The 22,635-nt window shown below is 43.6% G+C and overlaps 2 protein-coding genes across 2 annotated transcripts; both read right to left on the reverse strand.

Moving 5' to 3' along the window:
* Positions 1–4,157: 4,157 nt before the first annotated feature.
* LOC306769312 (uncharacterized protein) lies at positions 4,158–8,546 on the reverse strand (the record flags this gene model as incomplete). Its single annotated transcript, XM_079257878.1, has 6 exons — positions 4,158–4,334; positions 4,445–4,671; positions 6,177–6,307; positions 6,694–6,793; positions 6,918–6,998; positions 8,324–8,546. 6 exons carry the CDS (start codon positions 8,544–8,546, stop codon positions 4,158–4,160), a joined length of 939 nt encoding a protein of 312 aa, XP_079114004.1.
* Positions 8,547–9,547: 1,001 nt separating this feature from the next.
* Positions 9,548–22,036, reverse strand: LOC306769313 (E3 SUMO-protein ligase ZBED1-like). Its single transcript, XM_079257879.1, has 14 exons — positions 21,743–22,036; positions 20,922–21,038; positions 20,668–20,794; positions 20,161–20,246; positions 17,813–18,039; positions 17,243–17,406; positions 17,046–17,164; positions 15,629–15,861; positions 15,471–15,535; positions 15,284–15,396; positions 15,006–15,064; positions 13,012–13,120; positions 11,723–12,922; positions 9,548–10,060 (listed from the first exon to the last, which is right to left on the reverse strand). The coding sequence occupies exons 1-14, from the start codon at positions 21,993–21,995 to the stop codon at positions 9,735–9,737; spliced, it is 3,198 nt and encodes a 1,065-aa protein (XP_079114005.1). The 5' UTR covers positions 21,996–22,036; the 3' UTR covers positions 9,548–9,734.
* Positions 22,037–22,635: the final 599 nt, after the last annotated feature.

Genomic DNA, 22,635 nt, shown 5'->3' on the forward strand with positions numbered 1-22,635 from the left:
CCTTTCTGGAGTCCTTGGAGGGAGTGCTGGAGGGTGCTCCTTCTGGGGACTCCATTGTTCTGCTGGGGGACTTCAATGCTCACGTGGGCAATGACAGTGAGACCTGGAGAGGAGTGATTGGGAGGCATGGTCCCCCCCCTCTGAACCCAAATGGTGTTTTGTTATTGGACTTCTGTGCTCTTCTGTGGCCGTAGGGTCATTGGTGCCTGTCGTGGCGGTAATCCCAGGACTCGTTGGTGGACACCAGCAGTGAGGGATGCTGTCAAGCTGAAGAAGGAGTCCTATCGGGCCTTCTTGGCCTGTGGGACTCTGGAGGCGGCTGATGGGTACCGACAGGCTAAGCGGCATGCGGCTTCAGCTGTTGCCGAGGCAAAAACTCGGGCATGGGAAGAGTTCAGTGAGGCCACGGAGAAAGACTTCCGGATGGCTCTGAGGCTCAGGAGGGGGAAGCAGTGCTCCGTCAACACTGTGTACAGTGGAGATGGGGAGCTGCTGACCTCAACTCGGGACGTTGTGGGTCGGTGGGGGGAGTACTTTGTAGACCTCCTCAATCCTACCAACACGTCTTCCGATGAGGAAGCAGAGCTGGGGGACTCAGGGGTGGACTCTCCTATCTCTGGGGCTGAAGTCGCTGAGGTGGTCAAAAAGCTCCTTGGAGGCAAGGCCCCGGGGGTGGATGAGATCCGCCCGGAGTTCCTTAAGGCTCTGGATGCTGTGAGGCTGTCCTGGCTGACACGCCTCTGCAGCATCGCGTGGACATCGGGGACAGTGCCTCTGGATTGGCAGACTGGGGTGGTGGTCCCCTTTTCAAGAAGGGGGACCGGAGGGTGTGTTCCAATTACAGGGGAATCACACTCCTCAGCCTGCCTGGTAAGGTCTATTCAGGGGTCCTGGAGAGGAGGGTCCGCCGGATAGTTGAATCCCGGATTGAGGAGGAGCAGTGTGGTTTTCATCCTGGTCGCGGAACAGTGGACCAGCTCTATCCCCTCTTTGGGGTCCTAGAGGGGGGGCATGGGAGTTTGATCAACCAGTCTACATGTGCTTTGTGAACCTGGAGAAGGCATTCGACCGTGTCCCCCGGGGGCTCCTGTGGGGGGTACTCCAGGAGTATGGGGTACCCGACCCCCTTGTACGGCCTGTCCGGTCCCTGTACGACAGATGTCAGAGCTTGGTCCACATTGCCGGCAGTAAGTCAGATTAGTTTCCAGTGAGGGTTGGACTCCGCCAAGGCTGCCCTTTATCACCGATTCTGTTCATAACTTATATGGACAGAATTTCTAGGTGCAGCCGAGGTGTTGAGGGGATCCGGCTTGGTGGCCTCAGGATTGGGTCCCTGCTTTTTGCAGATGACGTGGTCCTGTTGGCTTCATCTGGTCATGATCTCCAGCTCTCACTTGATCGATTTGCGGCCGAGTGTGAAGCGGCTGGGATGAGAATCAGCATCTCCAAATCTGAGACCATGGTCCTCAGCCGGAATAGGGTGGATTGCCCTCTCCAGGTCGAGAGTCAGGTCCTGCCTCAAGTGGAGGAGTTTAAATATCTCAGGGTCTTGTTAGACGAGGCTAGAGGCTAATGCGATAAACACTGTTCAATGGGAACACCCGCAAATTGCAATTGTTTGTCAAAACTTAAAAATATCACTTTTATTTTGAAAAAAAAAAAAAGCAGCAATGGTTACAGTCTCATTTTCTCACTCTTTACCAAATGCTCACAACCATGAGTGAGAGTTGGACCGCAGATCCATCGGTAAATCAACTGATTTGCCTCCGAACTTTCCCAAAAACCTCAAGTCTGAACATGTACCACAGTTTCTGGGGTATTATCCACTACTTTTTCACACAATTTGAATCCCGCTGCTAATTGTTGGATCTTTTACGGGTTAACTAGTCATTTTGCCTTCGGACGGATGGACCATCCATTTGTCAACCCCCAAAGATAAAAAGCTTTTTATGCAACAAAACAAATGTTTTCTCCGTACCTCATAGACACCTCGGTTTGTTGCGAAAGCGGTAAATGGTGCTTCTTGGTACTGTCCTGGTCCTCCTCTTGTCCCTGGAAGAGTTTTGCATTCAAATGAGCGAACAACACGTAAACATCACTGCAGTAAGACACAGAAGGCTGAGAAACAATAATCGTACCTTCATTTGGATGTAGAGGACGGTATTCCCAGCAGACTTTATTGTCTTGTTGATCTCCTCTGGGGTCAGACTGCCGCTTTTTATCGGTCTAATTTTCCTGCCATGACCAGTTAGGAAATCAAAACCTTGATCAGCCAGTTGAGGAAAGGTGGACCTCAGCAGATCCAGGAATCCGTCCTCTGTCAGGCCACCGGGACACTGAAGCTCAAGTAACGGGTACTTCTGAAACACTGAGAAACAATACAAAGACGTTCAGCTTTCAATCGAACTGAGAGCGGTTTTCTCTCAGTCGATGGATGGAAAACCCATCGACGGATGGGGCGCACCCTCCAACACTTTGACTAAAGCCTCCCTTAAGGGAGGGTCCTCCAAACTGATGTTTTATCCTCCAAATGAGGCGAAGAACACTTGGCACAAACAGCAAGTAGGTGTGTGTTTTGGTGGATTATTTCTTTTAACGATGCTTTTTGGGAACAAGTCTCATGCCGTTGGAAAGTCTCTTTATTTTCCTGGTAAATGGAGCCGTATTTGTAATGACATTGCATTTGTGGGATGAGTAGCAGAGCCAAGTATGTCAACTATTCTCTGCCAATACCTGACAGATAGGGATGCACCGATACCAGCATCGGTATCGGCTCAATACCAACTTGGTATTCATAAAAGCATACCGATACCACAACCGATACCACACTAGTCAAGCCAGCGCAGATGTGTTTGATGACATGCTTCGAACGTGTTGTAAAAGAAATCTATGCCTTGAATGTTAAAATGTGACATTTTTTGTTCCACTAAAAGCAGATCTTTGTTTCAAAACCACACATTTATAGTTGTATTTAGGTAAAATGTGCCAAATCAACATAAAAGGTGCTGAAATTGTTAGATCTGTAATGTTATTATATCTGTATTGGTGAGGTAACTTCAGAAAGGATGGGTCATTTATTACAACCTCATGAAATCTTACACAGTTATAACAGCAGTAATAACCATCGTCACAATAATATTCACATAAACAGGTCTGGTATCGGCAAATATCAGTATCGGCAGATATTCAAGCGTCATACATTGGTATCGGAACTCGCTACTGACAGACTTGTCTGACCTCTGAACACAGGTGTTAAATGCTCTAAATGTACCTTTAGGTGACAATAACTTAAGACTCGAGTCTTCCAGGATGCGAATCCGGAGATCTACGTGGTTGTGGGAGACGCTGTTGGGGGGACTTCCAGATGTCCTCTCGTCAGACTGACTGCTGGAGAACAATAACAGTCAGATGGAAACTTAGGAGCGGAAATCAACAAACAGCCCACACTTTTTTTTAGACTCACCTGGTGTTGAGTGTGAGCGGATCTGAGATGGACAGAGGGTCTTCGGCAGCAGCGTCTGAGGTCTCTGGAGCCTCAAGTTTCACCCGAGGCTGCAACAACAGTTTCTTAGAGATGTTTTCTAGCGAAGACTCAGGACGCTGTAAAGACAGATGGGTTCAGGTACCTCCAGTCGGATGTAAATGACAGGATGCCCGGTGGACCTGCTCTTCCTGACGATCCTGATGATCTCCTCTGGAGTCACACTTCCTACTTCCAGAGGCTGGATTTTCCGGCCCTTGCTAGTTAAAACTGTAAAAGGCTGATCACCAGCTAGCTGAGGGTATTTGGACCTCAACAGCTTGAAGAAGTCAGCCTCCTGAAGACCGCGGGGACACTGCAGATAGTGAAAACGGTACTTCCCAAACACTGAAAGAGAAACCGGAGTCTGTCAGCAGCCAAAACAACACAGATCATCCCTACGACCCAACAAACGTCTGATCAACACGAGTCAGAAGCTTTGAATTCACCTCGAGGCTTGATCACGTCGATGCTCGAGTCCTCCAGAATGTGGATGGTGAGATTGATCGGGGACGTGGAGTTTCTTTCACGAGGCCGGCGCTTCCTGAGCGAATCGTTTCTGATGCGAAGAAACGGCGAGAATGAGCCGCGAACATCTGTTACCGACATCGGCACGAAGAAGAAACTTCACTCAGACTCACATGGGATCTGGTGTGTTTGCATGGGAGGTAGATGGAGCTTCTCCTGCATTATGGACATGACTCTCCTCCTCCTCCTTCTCCTCCTCCTCCTCCTCCTCCTGCTGCTGCTCCTCCTCCTCTTCAGCGCTGTTCTGCAGAGGTTCCTTCTGTCTGGCCTGCAGCTTCCCTGGATGCTGAAATACATCTTTTGTCACTAAAGTGATGCTAAATTTGACAGAAAAGACAAAAACTGGATGGTTTTTCTGTTTACATGCTGCAGAACCAGAACCAGAGGACGTGTTACCTTCAGTCGGAAGTAGATGGAGGAATTCCCCGCTGCCGTGAACACCTGCTCTGGTGTGAAGGAATCCACTTTGAGAGGTTGCAGCTTCTTGGTTTTGTCGGTCATTAGGAGATCGTAGTGTTCGTTAGAGACCAGCTGAGGGAACGTGGACCTGAGCAGGTCCACGAAGTCGGCCTCCTGGAGTCCACAAGGACACTTCAGCTTCTGAAGACAGTACTTCTTAAAAACTGAAAGAGAAAGTGACGAAGTCCATCAGGTTTTAAGTTGATGAGATGAACAAGTTTCCTAACGAGGCGTTCTGGGAACGTTGTACGACTGGATGCAGGCGCCTGATCGATGCTGCAAGTCGAGCTACTCTCATCTAAACCAGGAGGACAAACCCATGGTTTTGCTCCACAAGATTTTGTTTTGAGGAGAAAAATAAAATAAGCCATCTATCCTGCTTATCCGGGTCTCCATTTAGTCCCTCATCAAATCAAATTTTCAGATAGTCAAACAGCAACACAAAGAGCTTTATATTTAACTATTTATGTACATTAAAACAAGTCATTTAACCATTTTCTGGTTCCTCTTTCACACATCCGATTTGCAAACCCTCCCACCATTCCCCCATACTTCCCTATTCTACACAAACCAGAACTCCTACTCCTGTTTTCTGTCTCTTCGCTAAATGCAGCTATAAAAACACCATTAAATGTTGACAAAATAAACATTTCGCTTGACGCTGCTGTGAGGAAACTATGTGTAGGGATCCAGCCGACCCATGAACCCAGCAGGCGCCACCACAGGAACCACAGGCAGTATGAGGCTCCTACACAGTCATAGGGCTGCAGTGCAGGACCCCAAAGCACAAATAAACGTGTAAAAACAATGAAGATTCAGTTAAAAGTGAAGATAAAAGGGTCTTGAGTCCCTGGATGGTCCACAGACGAGGACTGCAGTGGCCGGACGAGGGTGTAAGCTTAAGGTTTGCAAGTTTCAGCAGGACAATGCTAAACCATGCCATGTGATCAACTCTATCGCATCTATCATGTCAGTGTGTGTACCATAACTGGGATGTTTTGAGTTCAGAAAGACAGATCGGTTTAAGTCCCCCCCTTTAAATCAGGTATCAATGCGAGGACATAGTCGGGTACGGATTTGAAATATTTTATACGTTTCAGGACAGAACTGAAACTCTGATACGCCGTTTCTCCCAGAAACTTGACCCAGAATCCACATGAAACAAAATAAAATGCAGCAATGTGGAAAAAAGTCTGTCAGTGACGAGGAGTCTGGTTCTGAAGTGAAAAAGATGACAAAGTTTATTCACAGAAAATAAGAAAAAACAGAATAATACAAACTGCAATTTGGAGAGACCGTTTAGATGTCTGACGGGGCGGAAAGTCTGAAAATGCTCTGAGTTCAACCATCCTTTCACCCTTGCATTACGGCGCCATTTGCCTGCCCTACATCTATGTTATTCTAAACAAGAACCGTCTTGTTATTATCTGCAACCCTCTTCAGAGAAACAGAGTGTTGTAGTTAATCAGATCCCAGACGTCTGAATGCAGACATGTCAGATCTACACATTATCTACGTCAGTCAGGGTAGATAAGCAGACACGTGTAACTCAGCTTAATGTCAGCGTGACCTCTTCAGACCGAAACAACAACCATCAGAAATTAATATACGCTAAGGATTGTAAAATATATCAAAATAAATTATAAAGTTAAATTAGAGTCAGACTTACTTTTTCTGGAAAGAACCTTGATCTCTGAGTCCTCCAAGATGCGGATCCTGAGGACGATGTACGTCTCCTGGTTGCTGATCTGAGATCTGCCGACAGTCTTCCCGTCAGACTGGATCACTGGAGGCAACAACCTGAAAAGAGAAATTATTTCAAATAAAGTAGAAACCACAGAACATGATTATTTCCTGCTTTATTTCCCACTGCAAACGTTTCCTCCTCAACATGGTTGCTTGTTATCCTGACATTTGCATGTCCATATAAATAATTAGCTACGCTGTAAAAACTTATCTACACACCTGGAAACAAAACAATTTTGCTCTGAATAATAAAAATAATGAAACTAATTCATCTTATATTAATGTGTGGCTCTTTAAGAGTGAATTTAAGGCTGTTTGAGGCAAATTAAAGAATATCTTTCAGATCTTAGTGGTGAGGATAGAAATAAAATCAACCTGTAAAATCTCATTCTCGGTTAAAAACATGCATCAGCTCTACATGTTAACTTTATTAATGTAACCTCGATGTTGTTTCATTCTCCTGCTCTGTGATCTGTTGCTCTTCCTCCTCCATCGGCTCCTCAGCATTGCAGATTACCAGACTTCGACTGTCCTCCACCCCTGCACACAAATTCCACCTTATTACCACAATTCACGGTAATTTTCACTTTCCTGTCTCTAATTTCTACCGTTTTATAAAACAAATTTTGCGCTTTCATCTGAGTGAAAGGTTTAAAAGTCTTACTCAGTTCATATTTATATTGCGGCTCCTCTTCAGCTCCTCCTCTTCTTCCCGCTTCACAGAGAGAAAACAGCTGCTGGTCATCTGCATCACCAGAGTTTCACATGGTTTAAAAACAGAAAATCACTTCAGATATCTCACATTTATATGATTAAATTCAATAAACTTGTTTATTTTTTTTATAGTCAGTGGAAGTTAATTTGAAGCCGGATACAAAAAATATTTGTTATTTAATTATTTGACAAAAAGTTATTGAATTTATTCATAAATAACTTCCTTATTTAATGCCAATGTAATCCATTTAAATATCTATGAGTCATTATCTATGAGTCATGATTAAAGGTAGAGTATGTAAGATTTTCAATATTTTCAAAATAAATTAACTACAATCATAATTAGATAGTTTTTTTTTTAAAAACAACATGTAGGTTCCAGTCTGTCCATATTTGATATGTTATTAAATTACAAGTTTAATTAATGACAAAGACCCTTCTTGAATCTTTGCCTACAAGTAAAAAAAATCTGCTTTTTGTCATTTGTCATTAATTAAACTTGTAATTTAATAATGCATCAAATATGGACAGACTGGAATCTAATTATGATTGTAGTTATTTTATTATTTCTTTTTTTTTAAATATTGAAAATCTTACATACTCCACCTTTAAAATCACATAATACATTTATAATCGCTTATGCACTTAGAATTTTTTTATTAGACCTCGTCGTTCATTTTATGTATTTTATTTAATTTTCATACACAGGTTTTTGGCTTTATATTGTTTTTTTTTTTGTTGTTGTTTTTTTAAAAATTCAATTCATGCATTATTTTCAAACCTAAGCCCTTATATACACACAAACACACACACACACACACATATTCAATTAAGGAAAAAGAAAAAAAAAAAGTCACCACACTTTTCAGTGTAGAAGGAGAAAAAAAAGAAGAGGAAGAAGAAGAAGAAGTCGTGTTTTCCATCCGGGTTACCAGCAATCTGCCATCTTTGTTTTAATTCGGCAGACGAACTTTTTCGGAAACAATTTAAATTTATTTTTATTAATTAAGCAGATTAAATGCTTTATAACCACGTATTTAACATTTTACTGTGCTTGGACACCGGTGTCTGTTTTTAGAGATTTAAAGCTTGTTCATTGAGTTATGAAGGATTTTAAATGGAGCTCGTTAACTACATGAAAACAAGCACAAAACGTTTACTTTAATGTTTTAATTAACAAAATGTACGCCGAATTAATAAACAATGGTAAAATATTGTTTTTATCTCCATAAAATGTCGATGGGTCTGAAACAGCACAGCGGAACATAAAATCCACCTTTTTCTGAACGGGATTCTGTGAGGATTTACTTCTAACATATCACATTAACACGCCTGTGAAAAGACTATTTAACAGACCTGCTGGCTCTAGTTTGATCCGAGGCTGCAGGAGCTCCAGATGTCTCCTCTGCCGATCGATCTCCTGCCTGAAGCCCGAAGCCTCCTCCTCGTATCCGGCAACGGTCCTCTCCACCACCGCCAGGATTTCCCGCGCGGCGGTGCTCAGCTTCTCCGCGATGATTCCTCTCAGGATGTCGGTCTTGGACACAGTACCGAGGTCGTGGGGCGAGTCAGGCTCCATTGTGTCACTGTGGGTCCAGCATGGCATCATTTCTGCACGGAACCGCCGGAACGAAATGTGCGGGGAATGTTTAGTGGGAAGTTCAGGTGCAACCACAAACACCGTCCGTCTGGAAACGCGTTAATGGCAACTGCCAGGGAAAAAAGAGCTTTTATTGTTTGCTGAAGCGTCTTTGAACGAAATTTTCTATAAATAACAATTAATGGTGAGATATACTAAAAAAAATAAAAAAAGAGCCAACTTACCTGATGACTACATCGGCTTATATTCCATGGAAAACATAAAAATGATAAAAAATGAAGAGCCCTGTTTTGTTTTGTTTTTTGTTTTACTTCATTTTGGACCAAGTCTAAATTTAAAAAACACTTTATATGGACTGCCAGATTGAAAGTATATTTCCTCTCAGATTGTGCAAGTTAAAAATAAATAAATCAAACTCATGTGTTTTGTTTTTTTTTTATTCTCCAGAAAATTAAGTTGATGTCACATCTTGGCGTGTTTAGTTACAAGTGCTTCTCAAATTGGAGTTCTCAAATCCAAATCCACAAAACAAAGTCTACTAATAACCACTTCATCTTCCTTCTTGTTGTTATTCCATTAAATGTTGGGAGTGATCTGGATCAGCATCTGGATGCAGAAATGTCGTGAAGGATGCTTAATAGTTGCAAGATTAGACCATTTTCACAACATCTGCATATAACTCTAGAATAAATGGTAAGAAAATCAAGCAGAAAAGTTCCCAACAGGTTTTCCGAGATATTAAATATAGATGTGGGTCCACACAACATTCTGGATACAACCTTCCAGAAGCGGAACAACATTCTGGATACTACCATTCAGCGTCACCAAATTCTTTCCTTCAGTCCGCCGTATTGATCCGTTTAAATGTACAATTCACTGATCCGCCACACCGGCACAATGGTAGTTTCCGATCACCAACTTGTGTTAGTTTTGGGTCTAAACCCACAAGTTTAAAGCACCAAAGAAACATGAAACAAAAATGTGTTTGATTTTATTTATTTACTTGTTTCTCTATCAACCTACGAGTTTCTCTTTAAACCAGACAAAGGCTTCACAAACCCAACCATGTTGTAAACAGTCTTGTGATTGGGGATGGGAGGAGGCAGCTTGTGGAACCAGACGATGTGCTGGGATAGTAGGGTGGGGTTATGTTTGTTGAATGAAGACTTAAAGATTTTTATTGAGAAACAGGATTTTTTCCACCGTTTTCGGACTCAGCCGGCTTCTTTTGTCTCTGAGAACTTCCCCAGTTTTAGTAAAGAAGTGTTCACATGACACCGATGATGCTGGCGTGGAGAGGTACTGCTTTGCTAGCGAAAACAGATATGGGTAAACTTTCTTTTGTTCGTTCCAGTACGCCAGAGGATCTTCGCATCGCTCCAGGTAAACGTCTTTCATGTATTTCTGGACCTCCGCAGTGGCATTTACGGTGGAATTCCTCTGCATTATTGCCGTTGTTGCTTCCTCGTCGAAACTCTTCCAAAGGTCAAAAGCTAAAAGACAGAAAGGTGATGTAATTAGGGCTGATTTTTTGATTCCTACAAAGACAAAAAATCCTCCAGGAGCAGTCTGGAGGCGGTGTTTCAGTCTGGATTCAGACTACAACCCAGTACCAACCCTGTTTTAGTTAAAGCTCAGACCATCGTCTTTTATTGGTGCTTTTCTCTGCATTAGATTTAAGCGCAGCATTAAATTTTGTTGGCAATAAAACTGGAGATCAGAGGTTCTGGTTTGTAGAAACAACAAAAAACAAAATAATTCAAAGCCCAAGAATAAAGCACTTTAGAGATCTGCTAAACGTTATGTTTAAAATGTTTCAATAATCTGTTTTTGCTAATTTATTGTTTTTCTCTTTCAAATTCTCCACGTTGTTCCAAAATATGTAAAAGGTTTGTTATTTAAAGTTGTAAAATGAGGGTCAATTTTTATGCAATATAATTTTGTACAAGTATATTTTGCTAAAATAATTATTAAATTAATTATATATTTAGATTAGATAGATTTTATGTTTAGATCGATTTACCATTTAATCTATGTTCCTACCTTCATCTATAGTCATGAGCTGAGGGTTGTGTTATTCTGTTTTATGTTGTTCTATTTATTTATTGTCTCTTTTCTTTCTTTGTTTTTGTTCATTTTAATGTTTGAATTGTACAATTTTGATGCAATACTTTATTTTCAAACTTTGTACAACTGTATCTTTATATTGATAAATTAATAAATGTAAATAAAAGAAGGGGTCAAGAGAAAGCCAGCAACTATTCCCGTATTTTGTTGAGCATACAGTTGCAATAACAGGCGAAATATTGAGAGCAGATCGTGTGAAATTACATTTCACAAGGTTTAATTATAATTTATTTGACCAGATAAAAATAGATAAATCCAAATGCCTCAATAAACAACCAAACATGTTAGTATCAACTTCATTTATACATTTATTTATATTGTAGCTACCTTATGTCTTAGTTAAATAGCATTATAAAAAGTATCTTAGCATAAAAGCACATTGTTTTTAATGTTTTAACAACATCTCTGCCCTTCGTAACAAACCAAACTGTGAGAAAAATCAGGTAAAAATTGGTGAAATTATTGTTGTGGTTGGACCTACACCTTACAAATCAATGCATTGGAGGCGCATGGAGACCCATCCAAGATGGCGGCGCGATGAGACGTCAGCTCGTATACTTGTCTATGGGAGTCAACTGTGTTAGCATAGCTGCTACTGTGACAGTATTAGCTGTAGTGCACCAACCTCCACCCCTTAGTCGGGCGAGATGGATATTATGGTGCCTTTACATTTTTCTGCCAGCGGAAATGCAGAAAATAAAAAAGAAACTTCTCTTCCTGTTCCGTCCTGATCCAGAGTCCCTGGTGCAAACTGAGCTTTAGTTTTCAGGTTCCTACCCAGTAAAAGCAGCTTCCAACCGAAATGCGACACCCTCTCTACTTCAAACAGACCTCTTCGATAAAAGCTTACATATCATTCTCTTTCATTTTACTTTGTTTTGTTACCACTGTTCCTACACATTTATACGATCAATTCCGTTCATGTTGCTCTTAATATTTAGGTGTATTTGTGGAAATAAAAAGATTTGATGAGAAAGGTTTCATTCTGCATGATGTTTTTACTGATAAAGAACGACTTCATACGTTACCTCCACAGGATGGATTCAGATGAGAAGGGACGGACGTTGATGGGTTGTCTGTACACTTGTGCGCCATCAGCGCTGCACATTCAGCGATCAGCCGCTCCACTGCATTTTCCGCTTCGTCTTGACTGCGGAAACCGATGGTTTTATATCTGGGGTCGAGCAGCGTGCACAGCGACAAGATGGCGTTGCTCTCCAGGTCGCCAAACTCCTCCACGAGGGCTGCGGTGATGTTCTGTCCCAGCAGCTTTGCGGTCGTGTTGGTGGTGTTGCTCAGGATTTCCTGAGTGGTGTGAAGCAACATCTTGATCAGCGGTATGACCATCGATCCGCACACCGTCTTCTGCTGGGACATTTCCTCCGTTGCCATGTAAAACGGCTTGAGCACGTGCAGACAAGCCGCCGTCGTTTTGTAGTCTTCTGGAGCAAGAGGACGTACCTCCGTTCGGAGGGATGCCAGAGCGGTGCCCACCGCCTCCCGCTCGTCGGACAAGCTCTGCAGCATCATGAAGGTGCTGTTCCAGCGCGAGTCCACCTCCTGGATCGGCGTTGTCGCCGTGCGGTTCATTCGCTGCTGCACATTTCTCAGCTTCTCTTTAGCCGAAGCGTTTGATCTAAAATATGTCGCCACCTCCTGTGCTCTTGACCGCAGATCCTCGAGGCCAGGGGTTTGATTCATGGATCGTTTCACCAGCAGGTTGAGTGTGTGTGCGATGCACACAACGTGACTTACAGCCAAGTTTCCTGCGGTTTCGATCATGTTGGCTGAAGCATCAGCCACGAGACATTTCACCTTCCCCTCGATGCCCCACTCCTTCATGAGAGACCTCGTAGCAGCGGCCATGTCTTCAGCAGTGGGGTCTTGAGGGAACAGCAGCACTCCCAGTAGCACCATGGAAGGTATTGCATTGTCCAGCATGTAATGGCAACGCACTGCAAGACACACATCCATTTTAACAGAGGTCCACGTGTGAGAAGTCAAGCTTACTCCCTTCACGCTCTGCAGTTGAGTCTTGGCCTTGGTTTTCTCCTCTTCGTACTTCTCCCCCACCATCTTCTTCAGAGTCTGTCTCGGAGGCAGAATGTATGACGGGTCGAGCTTCCCAACAAACTCCTTGAAGCCCTGATCCTCCACGATGGAAAACGGTTGGGAATCTTTCACCAGCATGTTGATAAGAGCCTCATCCAGCTCTTGCTTCCGGTCCACTAAGACAACAGCAAACAAATGAACAGTTACGTAACGGGACAGGTGTGATGCGTTTCATGAATCCTTGTGTGTGATGAACGAAGCCAACCGTGATCAATGTGTTCATGCCTTTCGTCATGCTTGGCTTTGAAGTGCCTCAGCATGGACGACGTGTTGTTGCTATACGACAACAGCTGGGGGCAAAGCAAGCACTGGACCTGCGTAAACAGACATATGCAAACAGGTTATTACATCATAGACAGGTGAAGACGATCAAACCCGCCAGACCGACTGTTTTATTACACTATCGCTCAAAAGTCGACCGTATACAGGCGGCGGAAATGAGTTTCCTCCTCAGGGTGGCCGGGCTCTCCCTTAGAGATAGGATGAGGAGCTCGGTCATCCTGGAGGAGATCAGAGTAGAGCCACTGCTCATTAAGAGGAGCCAGTAGAAGTGGCTCGGGCATCTGGTCAGGATGCCTCCTGGACCTCCCTGGTGAGGTGTTCCAGGCACGTCCCTCTGGGAGGAGACCCCGGGGAAGACCCAGGACACGCTGGAGGGATTATATCTCTCGGCTGGCCTGGGAACGCCTCGGGATCCCCCCCGCAGAGTTGGCAAATGTGACTGGGGAGAGGGAAGTCTGGGCTTCCCTGCTTAGGCTGCTGCAACCTGACCCCGTTTAAGCAGCAAAAGATGGATGGATTTATTTATTTAAAGTTGATTAAAATATTATGGAAATCGTTGGTGTTTTATGCTTCTGACTCATTTAAGTCGTTACTTCAGAGGATCTGACGAAGGACGGAAAGGTTTGGTTCCATAAGTCATGATCAGCACTGCATTTGACAGCCAACCGGTACCTGGTAGGTGGTTTATCAGCCAGATTGCGATAGATCATCGATGCAACATGGCCTTAACACCAAGCCACACAGAAAGTGACATTTCTTTTGACCAATCAATGGACTGCAGAATGTTAAGCTCTGTCTGTTAGGGTTGGATTGGTTTCACCCTGAAGGAAGGGTCCCAAAAACATAGGACAGTCGGATATTCTGGTACCCTGCTCAGTTTTCGCCTGTGAAATAGCAGGAAGTCTGTCCCAGTCCTGTTCTGTCCTGTCCCGTTCTGACCCAGACCTACTGGTGGACACTTGGCTCCCATTAAAGCATCATTTCCTCCAGTGGGTCGGCGTGGGTCAGGGTGTGTTTTTTTTTCATTTCCACATGCAAAAACTGGGAAGGGTATCCTTACATCCAACCAATCCTAATTTTTTTCGAGGTATCAGTTGAACCAATGCAACCCAAAAGGGTGGAGCTTGGCACACTGAAGTCCCGTGCTACATGGCTTCTTGTTGAGAGCAACAGATGTTCTTTTTGTTCATAAAGCAACATTCATAATTACCAGCCACACGCAAAACTGTTAGACGACGCCATTCTTCTGACTTTATTTCCAAGTCATGTTTGGGTTCTAATCTAAGGAGGATTAATTTGCTCTGCGACGGCGACGGCGTCATCCTATGACGTAGCTGAGGCATTTAATGGGGCAGGGCTGATACTCCACCTGTCAGGTACGGTTAAAGTTGGCTGTAGGAGCACAGCAACACTACAGTCATCTGTCCCATCCTGACCAGTTGGTGGAAACGAGGCTTCACTGGTTTGGGTTGGGGTGGTACGGTTCGGAATGGCCCACCCTGCTCAGGAAAGCCCTTCCATCGAAAGTGGGACCCTTACCAAGTAGGTATGGTTTGGCCAAAAAGTCTCGGTTCTCTGTGTACCTACAACTGAAAGGCGTCCAGACGTAATACGATTCGATGGAATAAGCCAATTTTATAACGGAGACCCAGAAAACAGCATACCTTACTACACCTACCACCTAATGGAAACAAGGCTACGTAGGAGGTGTTGCTCCAACTTTCAAGGCTTGATCAGCCTCCAGTACTACAAACAGTAGCCCATTAAATAAAACCTAATAAAGCTGGTCATTTACCAGTTTATAACTGGTAAATAACCAGCCGTTTACCGGTCTTAGACTAGTTGAATTTGAACTAAAAGAACAGGAAAATGGTAGTGTTGAGGTGTGGTACAATAAGTGAATAGTGATTCGCCTACCTTATTAGGACTGACCAGCTGAAAGTAGTCCCACATTTGAGAACGGCCTTTTTTCTTAGCTAGCTCCACCAAGGTGATGAAACAAGAGCAGGAACAGTAAATACACACAAACAACAACATTAAACAATCATTCTGTGACATTTCAGGTGCTACACGGAGCTCTTACAGGCCAACTAATCAGCTGAAGGACACTGCAGAATGTCGGGTTATAAACCAGTATTGATTGGTTTGAATCATCACTTGATTCCTGAACTGAATGGAGGAAAAACCAACTTTACCAAAGGTCAACATGTCAGAGCTCTGTTCCTCTTGGAAGCGGATCCTGAGATCTACATGGCTGTGCGAGTCACTGCTGAGAAGTCTGCCGGATTTCCTTTCGTCAGACTGAAAGCTGGAGGGTGAGAAGGAGGAAGATAAGGAGATGAAGATGGAGAGCTGAAATAAAGACGTAGTGTTTTGGCTCACCTGGTGTGTGCTTGGTGTGGAGCATAGCTGGAACTGGGATCTGCGGCTTCACGTTTTACCCGAGGCTGGAAGAGCGGTTTCTTAGTGAGTTTTATACCACAGTGATCCCGTTAATGACTCAGACAGAGCGCTGTAAATATAAAGACGGGTTCATGTACCTCCAGTCGGATGTAAACAACAGGACTCCCAACGGATCTGCTGGTCCTCAGGATTTCCTCTGGAGTCAAACGCTCGATTCCCAGAGGCTTGATTTTTCTGCCCTTACGAGCTAAAACAATGAAAGGCTGATCGCCAGCCAGCTGAGGGTAGGTGGACCTCAACATGTACAAGAACTCTGCTTCCCGAAGACCCCGAGGACAGCTCAGATAGTGGAGAGGGTACTTGTTATACACTGAAAGAGGAAAAAGTCATCCCGTCAGCCAGGACCTGGAGTTTTTAACCAAAATACAAACTCCCCGGCAGAAACCAGACGTCTTCTCCCAGTCAACGAGCCCGTTCACATGAGCATAAGATAGTAATCAGATTACTTTAAAAGTACATTTAGGGCCTATTTAAGGTCCGTTCTTCGGGAACTTGCAGATCCATGGTCTAACGCAGCAAACGAAGCAAAACCACCAGAAACAGCCGGGGGCAGTGTTGAGTTGTAGAGATGAGATGTGATCAAAGAAGAAGCAGCAGAAGAAGAAGAAGAAGACGACAACGAAGCGGAAGAAGTAGCAAAAGCAGAAGAAGCATAAGAAGAGGTAGTAGCCGCTGAAGAAGAATACGAAGAAGCAGAAGTAGCAGCAGCAGCATCAGAACAGAAAGAAGAAGAAATAAAAGAATGAAGAATGAAGAAGAATGAAATGAACAGAAAAGGATGTAGAAGTAGAAGAAGAAGTAGAAGAAGAAGAAGAAGACAACATCAGAGATGGCGAGGCGCTTTTGTAGAAAGGTTGTCTGAATGTGTCGGGCATTTTCGATGGCTGCTACAACTCTACGCTGTGAAACCGTGACTAACCGCTCAACGAAACTGACCAACAACCACAGTAACGTGAAAGGCTCGGAGGTACGAGGATGCTGACGTATCACAACGTTTGACGTCACTATTTAAGTCCGTAAGTCAGCAGAAATGGACCTGAATCGTCTGATCACACTCCATCCTCTCCTGAAACACACAAACTCCTCATCAGCACTGACCCGCCAATCATCGGGTTTATTCTGGAGGACGTACGACTGTGGTGACGTCACTTCCTTGGCTGAGCATGATGGCGCCGGCGTTTCGCTGCCAATGTGAGCGCGAATAAGCAGCTGAACAGCTTAGTTACAGATTGCACATCAGATAAAGGAGATAATTATTACACTATTATTATTATTATGACTACATTACCATTACTATTATTATTATTGTTTCTATTATTTTTATGATGATGATTATTATTATTATTATTATTATTATTATTATTATTATTATTATTATTGTTATTACTACATTACTTTTATTACTATTACTATTATTACACGCAACAACTCCAGCAGACATGGTGAGAAACCCACAAACATCTGTTAAAGGTGAGTTTAAGGCTTCAGATTTACCTTGAGGTGTGATGACTTCAACGCTGGAGTCCTCCAGGATGCGGACGCGGAGATTGATCTGGGTTTTGGAGCTGCCATCACGAGGCCGATGCTTGCTGAGTTTGTAGCGAGCGTCGTGTCTGAGCAGCGGGAACACAAACCAGACGTCACGAGCAGATTTAACCATTTCCCACAAGACAAATCGCATCCCCACGCACTTTATACTTGGTTTGGTCGCATGGTGGGTGGAGGGAGGGTCTTCATACTCATCATCATCTTCTTCATCATCACTATCATCCTCTTCATCATCATCATCATCATCATCATCTTCCCCACTGTACTGCAGACGATCCTTCTGTCTGGCCGGCAGCTCCACCGGGTGCTGAAATAAACATCCAGTCTTCGGTGAAGGTAAACTTTCTCTTCGTTACAACAGTAAATAAACACGTTTACATGTTTCAGAACCAGAATCGGGCTAAACCGGTCCAGAATATTCCAGTCAGCTCCACAAACAACTGAACTGAAATGCTGTGAAGGAGCCGGACGGAGCTGAAATCTGCATTCTGAACAATAAGCAGGAGTTGTAGTAGGACATCCTGGTGAAGCGTCTTCATCTGCACAAAACTGTCCAATCACATTTGGTCTGAAGGCTTCTGTCCAATCAAACGGCTGCATTTAAACATTTATCAGACGCATAATACCTAAAACGTTTAAAAGAATAATGTGCCAGAATAATGATGAAAAGCAGGAAGGTGTGTGAAGACCTTCCCACCGGCTGGACGTGGCACCTTCAGGCGGATGTAGAGGGAAGAATTCCCCGCTGCCATGCAGATCTGCTCCGGCGTGAAGGACTCCACTTTCAGAGGCTGCAGCTTCCTGGATTTGTCAGTTATGAAGAGGTCAAAGGGTCCATCAGCAGCCAGCTGAGGGAAAGTGGACCTCAGCAGGTTCACAAAGTCGGCCTCCTTCAGTCCGCACGGACATTTCAGCTCATGTAGGGGGTACTTCTTAAAGACTGAAAGAGAAAGCACTGAAGTCAGTCCGGCTGAAAGTCCTCAGTGATCCAAAAATTTGGCTTTGAAACAAAATGCATGAATATTTCCATGTTTACGCTTTTTGTTTGCAGAATATTTAGATTTGCTGAAGAGACTTGAGCTTGCAGACACGTTGATGTTCATTCTGCTGCATCATAAACCAGCACTTCTGTCATACTAAACACAAAGTGGTCCGAGTACAGCTCCCTGTGGGACGCCGATGAAAATCTCAGAATGGCATCTAACTTACAAACTCCCACACAACGTACACCGTTTCCATGTTTCCACACGTCTTCCTGCTACTATCTACCTGCTGTCCTCACTAAAGCACCTCCACCTCAGCTGCATCCCAAACATTCTTGGCTTTATTCCAGCCATAGAGGATCATTATTTTCCTGTTTTACTCATCACTTGTTGATCTTTGGCTGGTCCTGATTGGACATAGGGATGAGCATCTGATTCTTATAGTTAGGATATGAGCATCTCCTGAGTTGGAGTCTGCATGTACAGGACCCAACAGTCCAGGTTATGCTGTTATAGTTGGGAGTAGTACCTTGCTCCTTTTCCTTTATGTATAAATATATGACAATATGGCCGTCTCTAACTTATTTCTCCTTTTTTCCGCAGGTCTTCCTGAATAAGTGCAGTTGTACATGTTGATCTGTCTTTCCTGTCCTCTCCACCCCAACCAGTCGAGGCAGATGGCTGCCCTCCCTGAGCCGGGTTCTGCCGGAGATTTTCTTCCTGTTAAAGGGGAGTTTTTTCCTTCCCACTGTCGCCTCGTGCAGCTCAGGATGGAGGATTGGATCCAAGTCATGACTCGATGCAGTCAGTAGGTTTCTATTATAGGATATGTATGAACTGGCATGAAATGATGTGGATGTAAAGTGTCCTGTGACAACATTGTTGTGAAGTGGCGCTGTACAAGTAAAGCTGGACTGAACTGAACATTACCGTCAATTTAAGCTCTCTGATTGGTTGAAATGGTCTTCATCGTCATTTCCGCGGTCTCTTTTAGGGTGAAAATGCGATAAAGAATGACGTCATCGTGGATCCTTGTGGATTAGGGCGGCGGTAGCTGAGGAGGAGGAGCAGTCGTCCTTCAGCTAGAGAGTTGTGCCCGTCGGGTTAAGAGTGTGTGTGTGTGTGTGTGTGTGTGTGTGTGTGTGTGTGTGTGACATGTGGTATGAAGTGCTTTTAGTGGTTTAGTGTTTTCTTCAAGCTGGCAGTTGTTTTGACTCGTGCTGCCAGGCAAAGGTAATCTGTGTATGCCTAAAGATTGCTGTAACACCCTGAGCAGGGCAGAGCTCTCCAGACCTCTCACTCGCAACAACGGGGCATTGTCAATAAAGTGGACAGAGCGAGGTTGATCTCTAGACTTATTTCTCATCAGATAAATTCCACGACAGTCGGTATGACTGGAAAAGTGCTGTATTAGTATGACATCGATGTGTCTGGATTGTAAACCTTCTGGACGAGATGTGAACATCTGGAAACCTTCTGTAGATCACCTACAGGCTCAGATATCCCCACAGAGTTCAACACTTTCATTCCAGACACACCGATGATGGTAGAAGCGATTCAGCTGAGTTTTAAGGGTTAAAAGCTTAAATTTTCAGACATCTCAGGACTGAATCAAGCCTCTAAAATTCAGTTTACATTATTGGTGGGGAAATTGCAATTTTTTTACTTCACAATTTTAAAATCGATATTTTTGTTTAAAGAAAAAAAAAAAAAAAAATTCATATAAATAAGAATAATCCATCATGAAATTTTTTTTATCATTTTTATTGTTACTATTTATCTTTTTACTTGTCTTCTTTGGCATTATAGCAGCAGAATGATGATCTGGCTACTGTGTGGTTGTTTCCTTAGTGAAATCAAGTAAAATGACGTTTTTTTTACATTTTTTGTTTTTTTTGTTTTTAGTCGCCAAAAACCAGCAATATCAAAGAATCATGAGAATTGCAATTTAAATCGAATCGGGGCAAAAGCATATCGTCACAGCCCTAGTTTTCACCCAGAAACGTGATCCGGTGTCCTCATGTGTCAGCCTTTACTGCTGAACCGGAATAAACTGCAGGAAAATCAGTCAGACTCACTTTGTATGGAAAGCACCTCGATGTCCGAGTCCTCCAGAATACGGATCCTGAGGACGATGTGATTCTCCTGATCGCTGATCTGAGACCTGCAGGCATTAAGGTTCAAACCCAAACAGAAGAGGAGCGTCGTTACCGACTGTAAAAGTTTCAAATAAACTCTTAATGTGAGACTTTACAGGCTGACAGATGTCGTCTCCTGTTAGCAAAGAGTTCGGCCTGGATATTCCGGGTTGAATTCCTGCGTCGGCTCGTCATGTCGCCTCGACATGTTCAACCAGACAAGACAACTTTCACAATTTACTCACACGTCACCGTTAGAGGCTTCGTGGGGAGAATAACCTTTAGAAAACTCATAATTCTCTTTTCTTCGTGTTTATTAAATCTACTTTGCAAATATTTCCCTGGAAGTTAAAAATATTCCCTGTTCAATGAGACAACATGATGCTGATAAACTGGCTCCAGATTGTGCGAGTGGTGTATGTATAAATCATGAATATGTCTTCTAACCTGATAGTTGTCTTCTCCCCCCGTTCTGCCATCTGTTGCTCCTCCTCTTCCTCTGTTTCATCCTGGTCATCCTCCTCCATCGGCTCCTCAGCGTTGCAGGTTCCCAGACTTCGACTGGCCTCCACCCCTGAACACAAACTGCACCTTATTCTCCTCCAATGTTCAGGTTTCTGCCTTTGTTTCCGACCACTTTCTGTTCGTTCATCTGAAAGAAATGACTGCATGAACGATATAGTGATGATTTAACGTCTTACTCGGTTCATATTTGTGCTGCTGCTCCTCTTTGGCTCCAGCTCCTCCTCCTCCTCCTCCTCCTCCTCCTCCTCCTCCTCCTCCTCCAGCTTCACAGAGAGAAAACAGCTGCTGGTCTTCTGCGTTGTATCAGCAGGGTTTTATACGAGATAAAAACAGAAAGTAACACAAATTAAAATATGAAACTAAGTTTTAGTTTGTAATAAATTTCTCTCTCTTGTCAATATAAAGTCAGAAAAACAGAAATCCGTGTAAGATTGTTGTTTTTTTCTTGTCTAAAACAATAAGAACACATTTAAAACATCATAGTTTATAACTAATATTAATAAATAATGTCATTTCTTCTAATTTTTTTATTTAAATGATTGTTTTAACATTACAAGGTTAAATGAAGAAGAAGCGTAGTTTTCTACCTGTTGGCCTGCAGGCTGCAATCTTTGTTTTGATCCAGAAACCACAACATAAACTATTTAAAATTCATTTTCTGCATGAAATGGACTGAATCTTTTAAAAACATGTAGTTTGCAAAGCTTGGTGATATTTCCGCAGATCTGCGGGTGCTTTAAATATTCTGGTTAACCAGTTAATGCCTCAATATCTGCATGAAAGCAACCACAGAACTTCCATTTTAATGTTTAAATCGACTAAATGTGTGCCGAATTAATAAATTATGACAGAATATTGTATTTAGCTGCTAGACATGTCTGCGGATCTTAAACAGCAAAGCGGAACATAAAATCAACATTTTTGTAAACAGGTTTCTGTGAGGTCTAACAGCTGGCCTTGCGCATCACGGTGCAGGTAAGGGGACTATTTAACACACCTGTTGGCTCTACTTTTATATCAGGCTGCAGGAGCTCCAGCTGCTTCTTCTGCCGATCGATCTCCTGCCTGAACACCGAAGCCTCCTCCTCGTAGCCGGCTACGGTCCTCTCCACCACCGCCAGGATCTCCCGGGCGGCGGTGCTCAGCTTCTCCGTGATGACTCCCCTCAGGATGTCGGTCTTGGAGACGCTCCGCTGCCTGCGGGGGGAGTCGGGCTCCGTGGGCTCCACCTGGATCCAGTTCAGCATCATCTCTGCGAGAGATCGTGGAAACTGAATCAGAACAAGGAGAATGTTTAGTGTGGAAGTCCAGCCTCCTGACCTGGTGCAGCAACAAACACCGTCCGGCTGGAAACATCATCGATTTATACGTCCTCTCATTCATGGCAAACAGAGGGTGTTCTCAATTCAGGGTCTGCATACCTCCAAGTACGCAGACTGCGTGGGGTACAACGTGTTCTACGTCGTCTGAACACACCGAAGTGCGCTTACTGTCAGTAAAATGAGACGGCCTATCTAGTGGACGAGAGTTACCCATAGCGCTCCAGTCCTCCGTTGCCTAGCAACTACATATGCCAAGTTTACCTGATGACTGATCCCATTCTTCCGCAAAAAGACACAAAAACAGTGTTAAAATTACGGAAAATGGTGGCATCAATTTAACTTTGATTTTTTTTTTTTTTTTCCTTTGTGTGACGAGCTCTCCTCTGGTAGACAGCTCATCCTGTCAGGCTGACGTTGACTTCAGAGGAAAATAATCCTCGTTAGACACATATACAGTCATCCTCATATGTATTCATACCCTCCCATTAAAGAAGGAGAAAACAGCTCCCTGGAAAATAAGATGAAATTGACTAAAGTCAGAATAAAAGTTCCATGAAAATCATGACAT

This window comes from Telmatherina bonti (assembly GCF_933228915.1).
Source record: "Telmatherina bonti genome assembly, chromosome: 18".
In the NCBI taxonomy this organism is placed as follows: Eukaryota; Metazoa; Chordata; class Actinopteri; order Atheriniformes; family Telmatherinidae; genus Telmatherina; species Telmatherina bonti.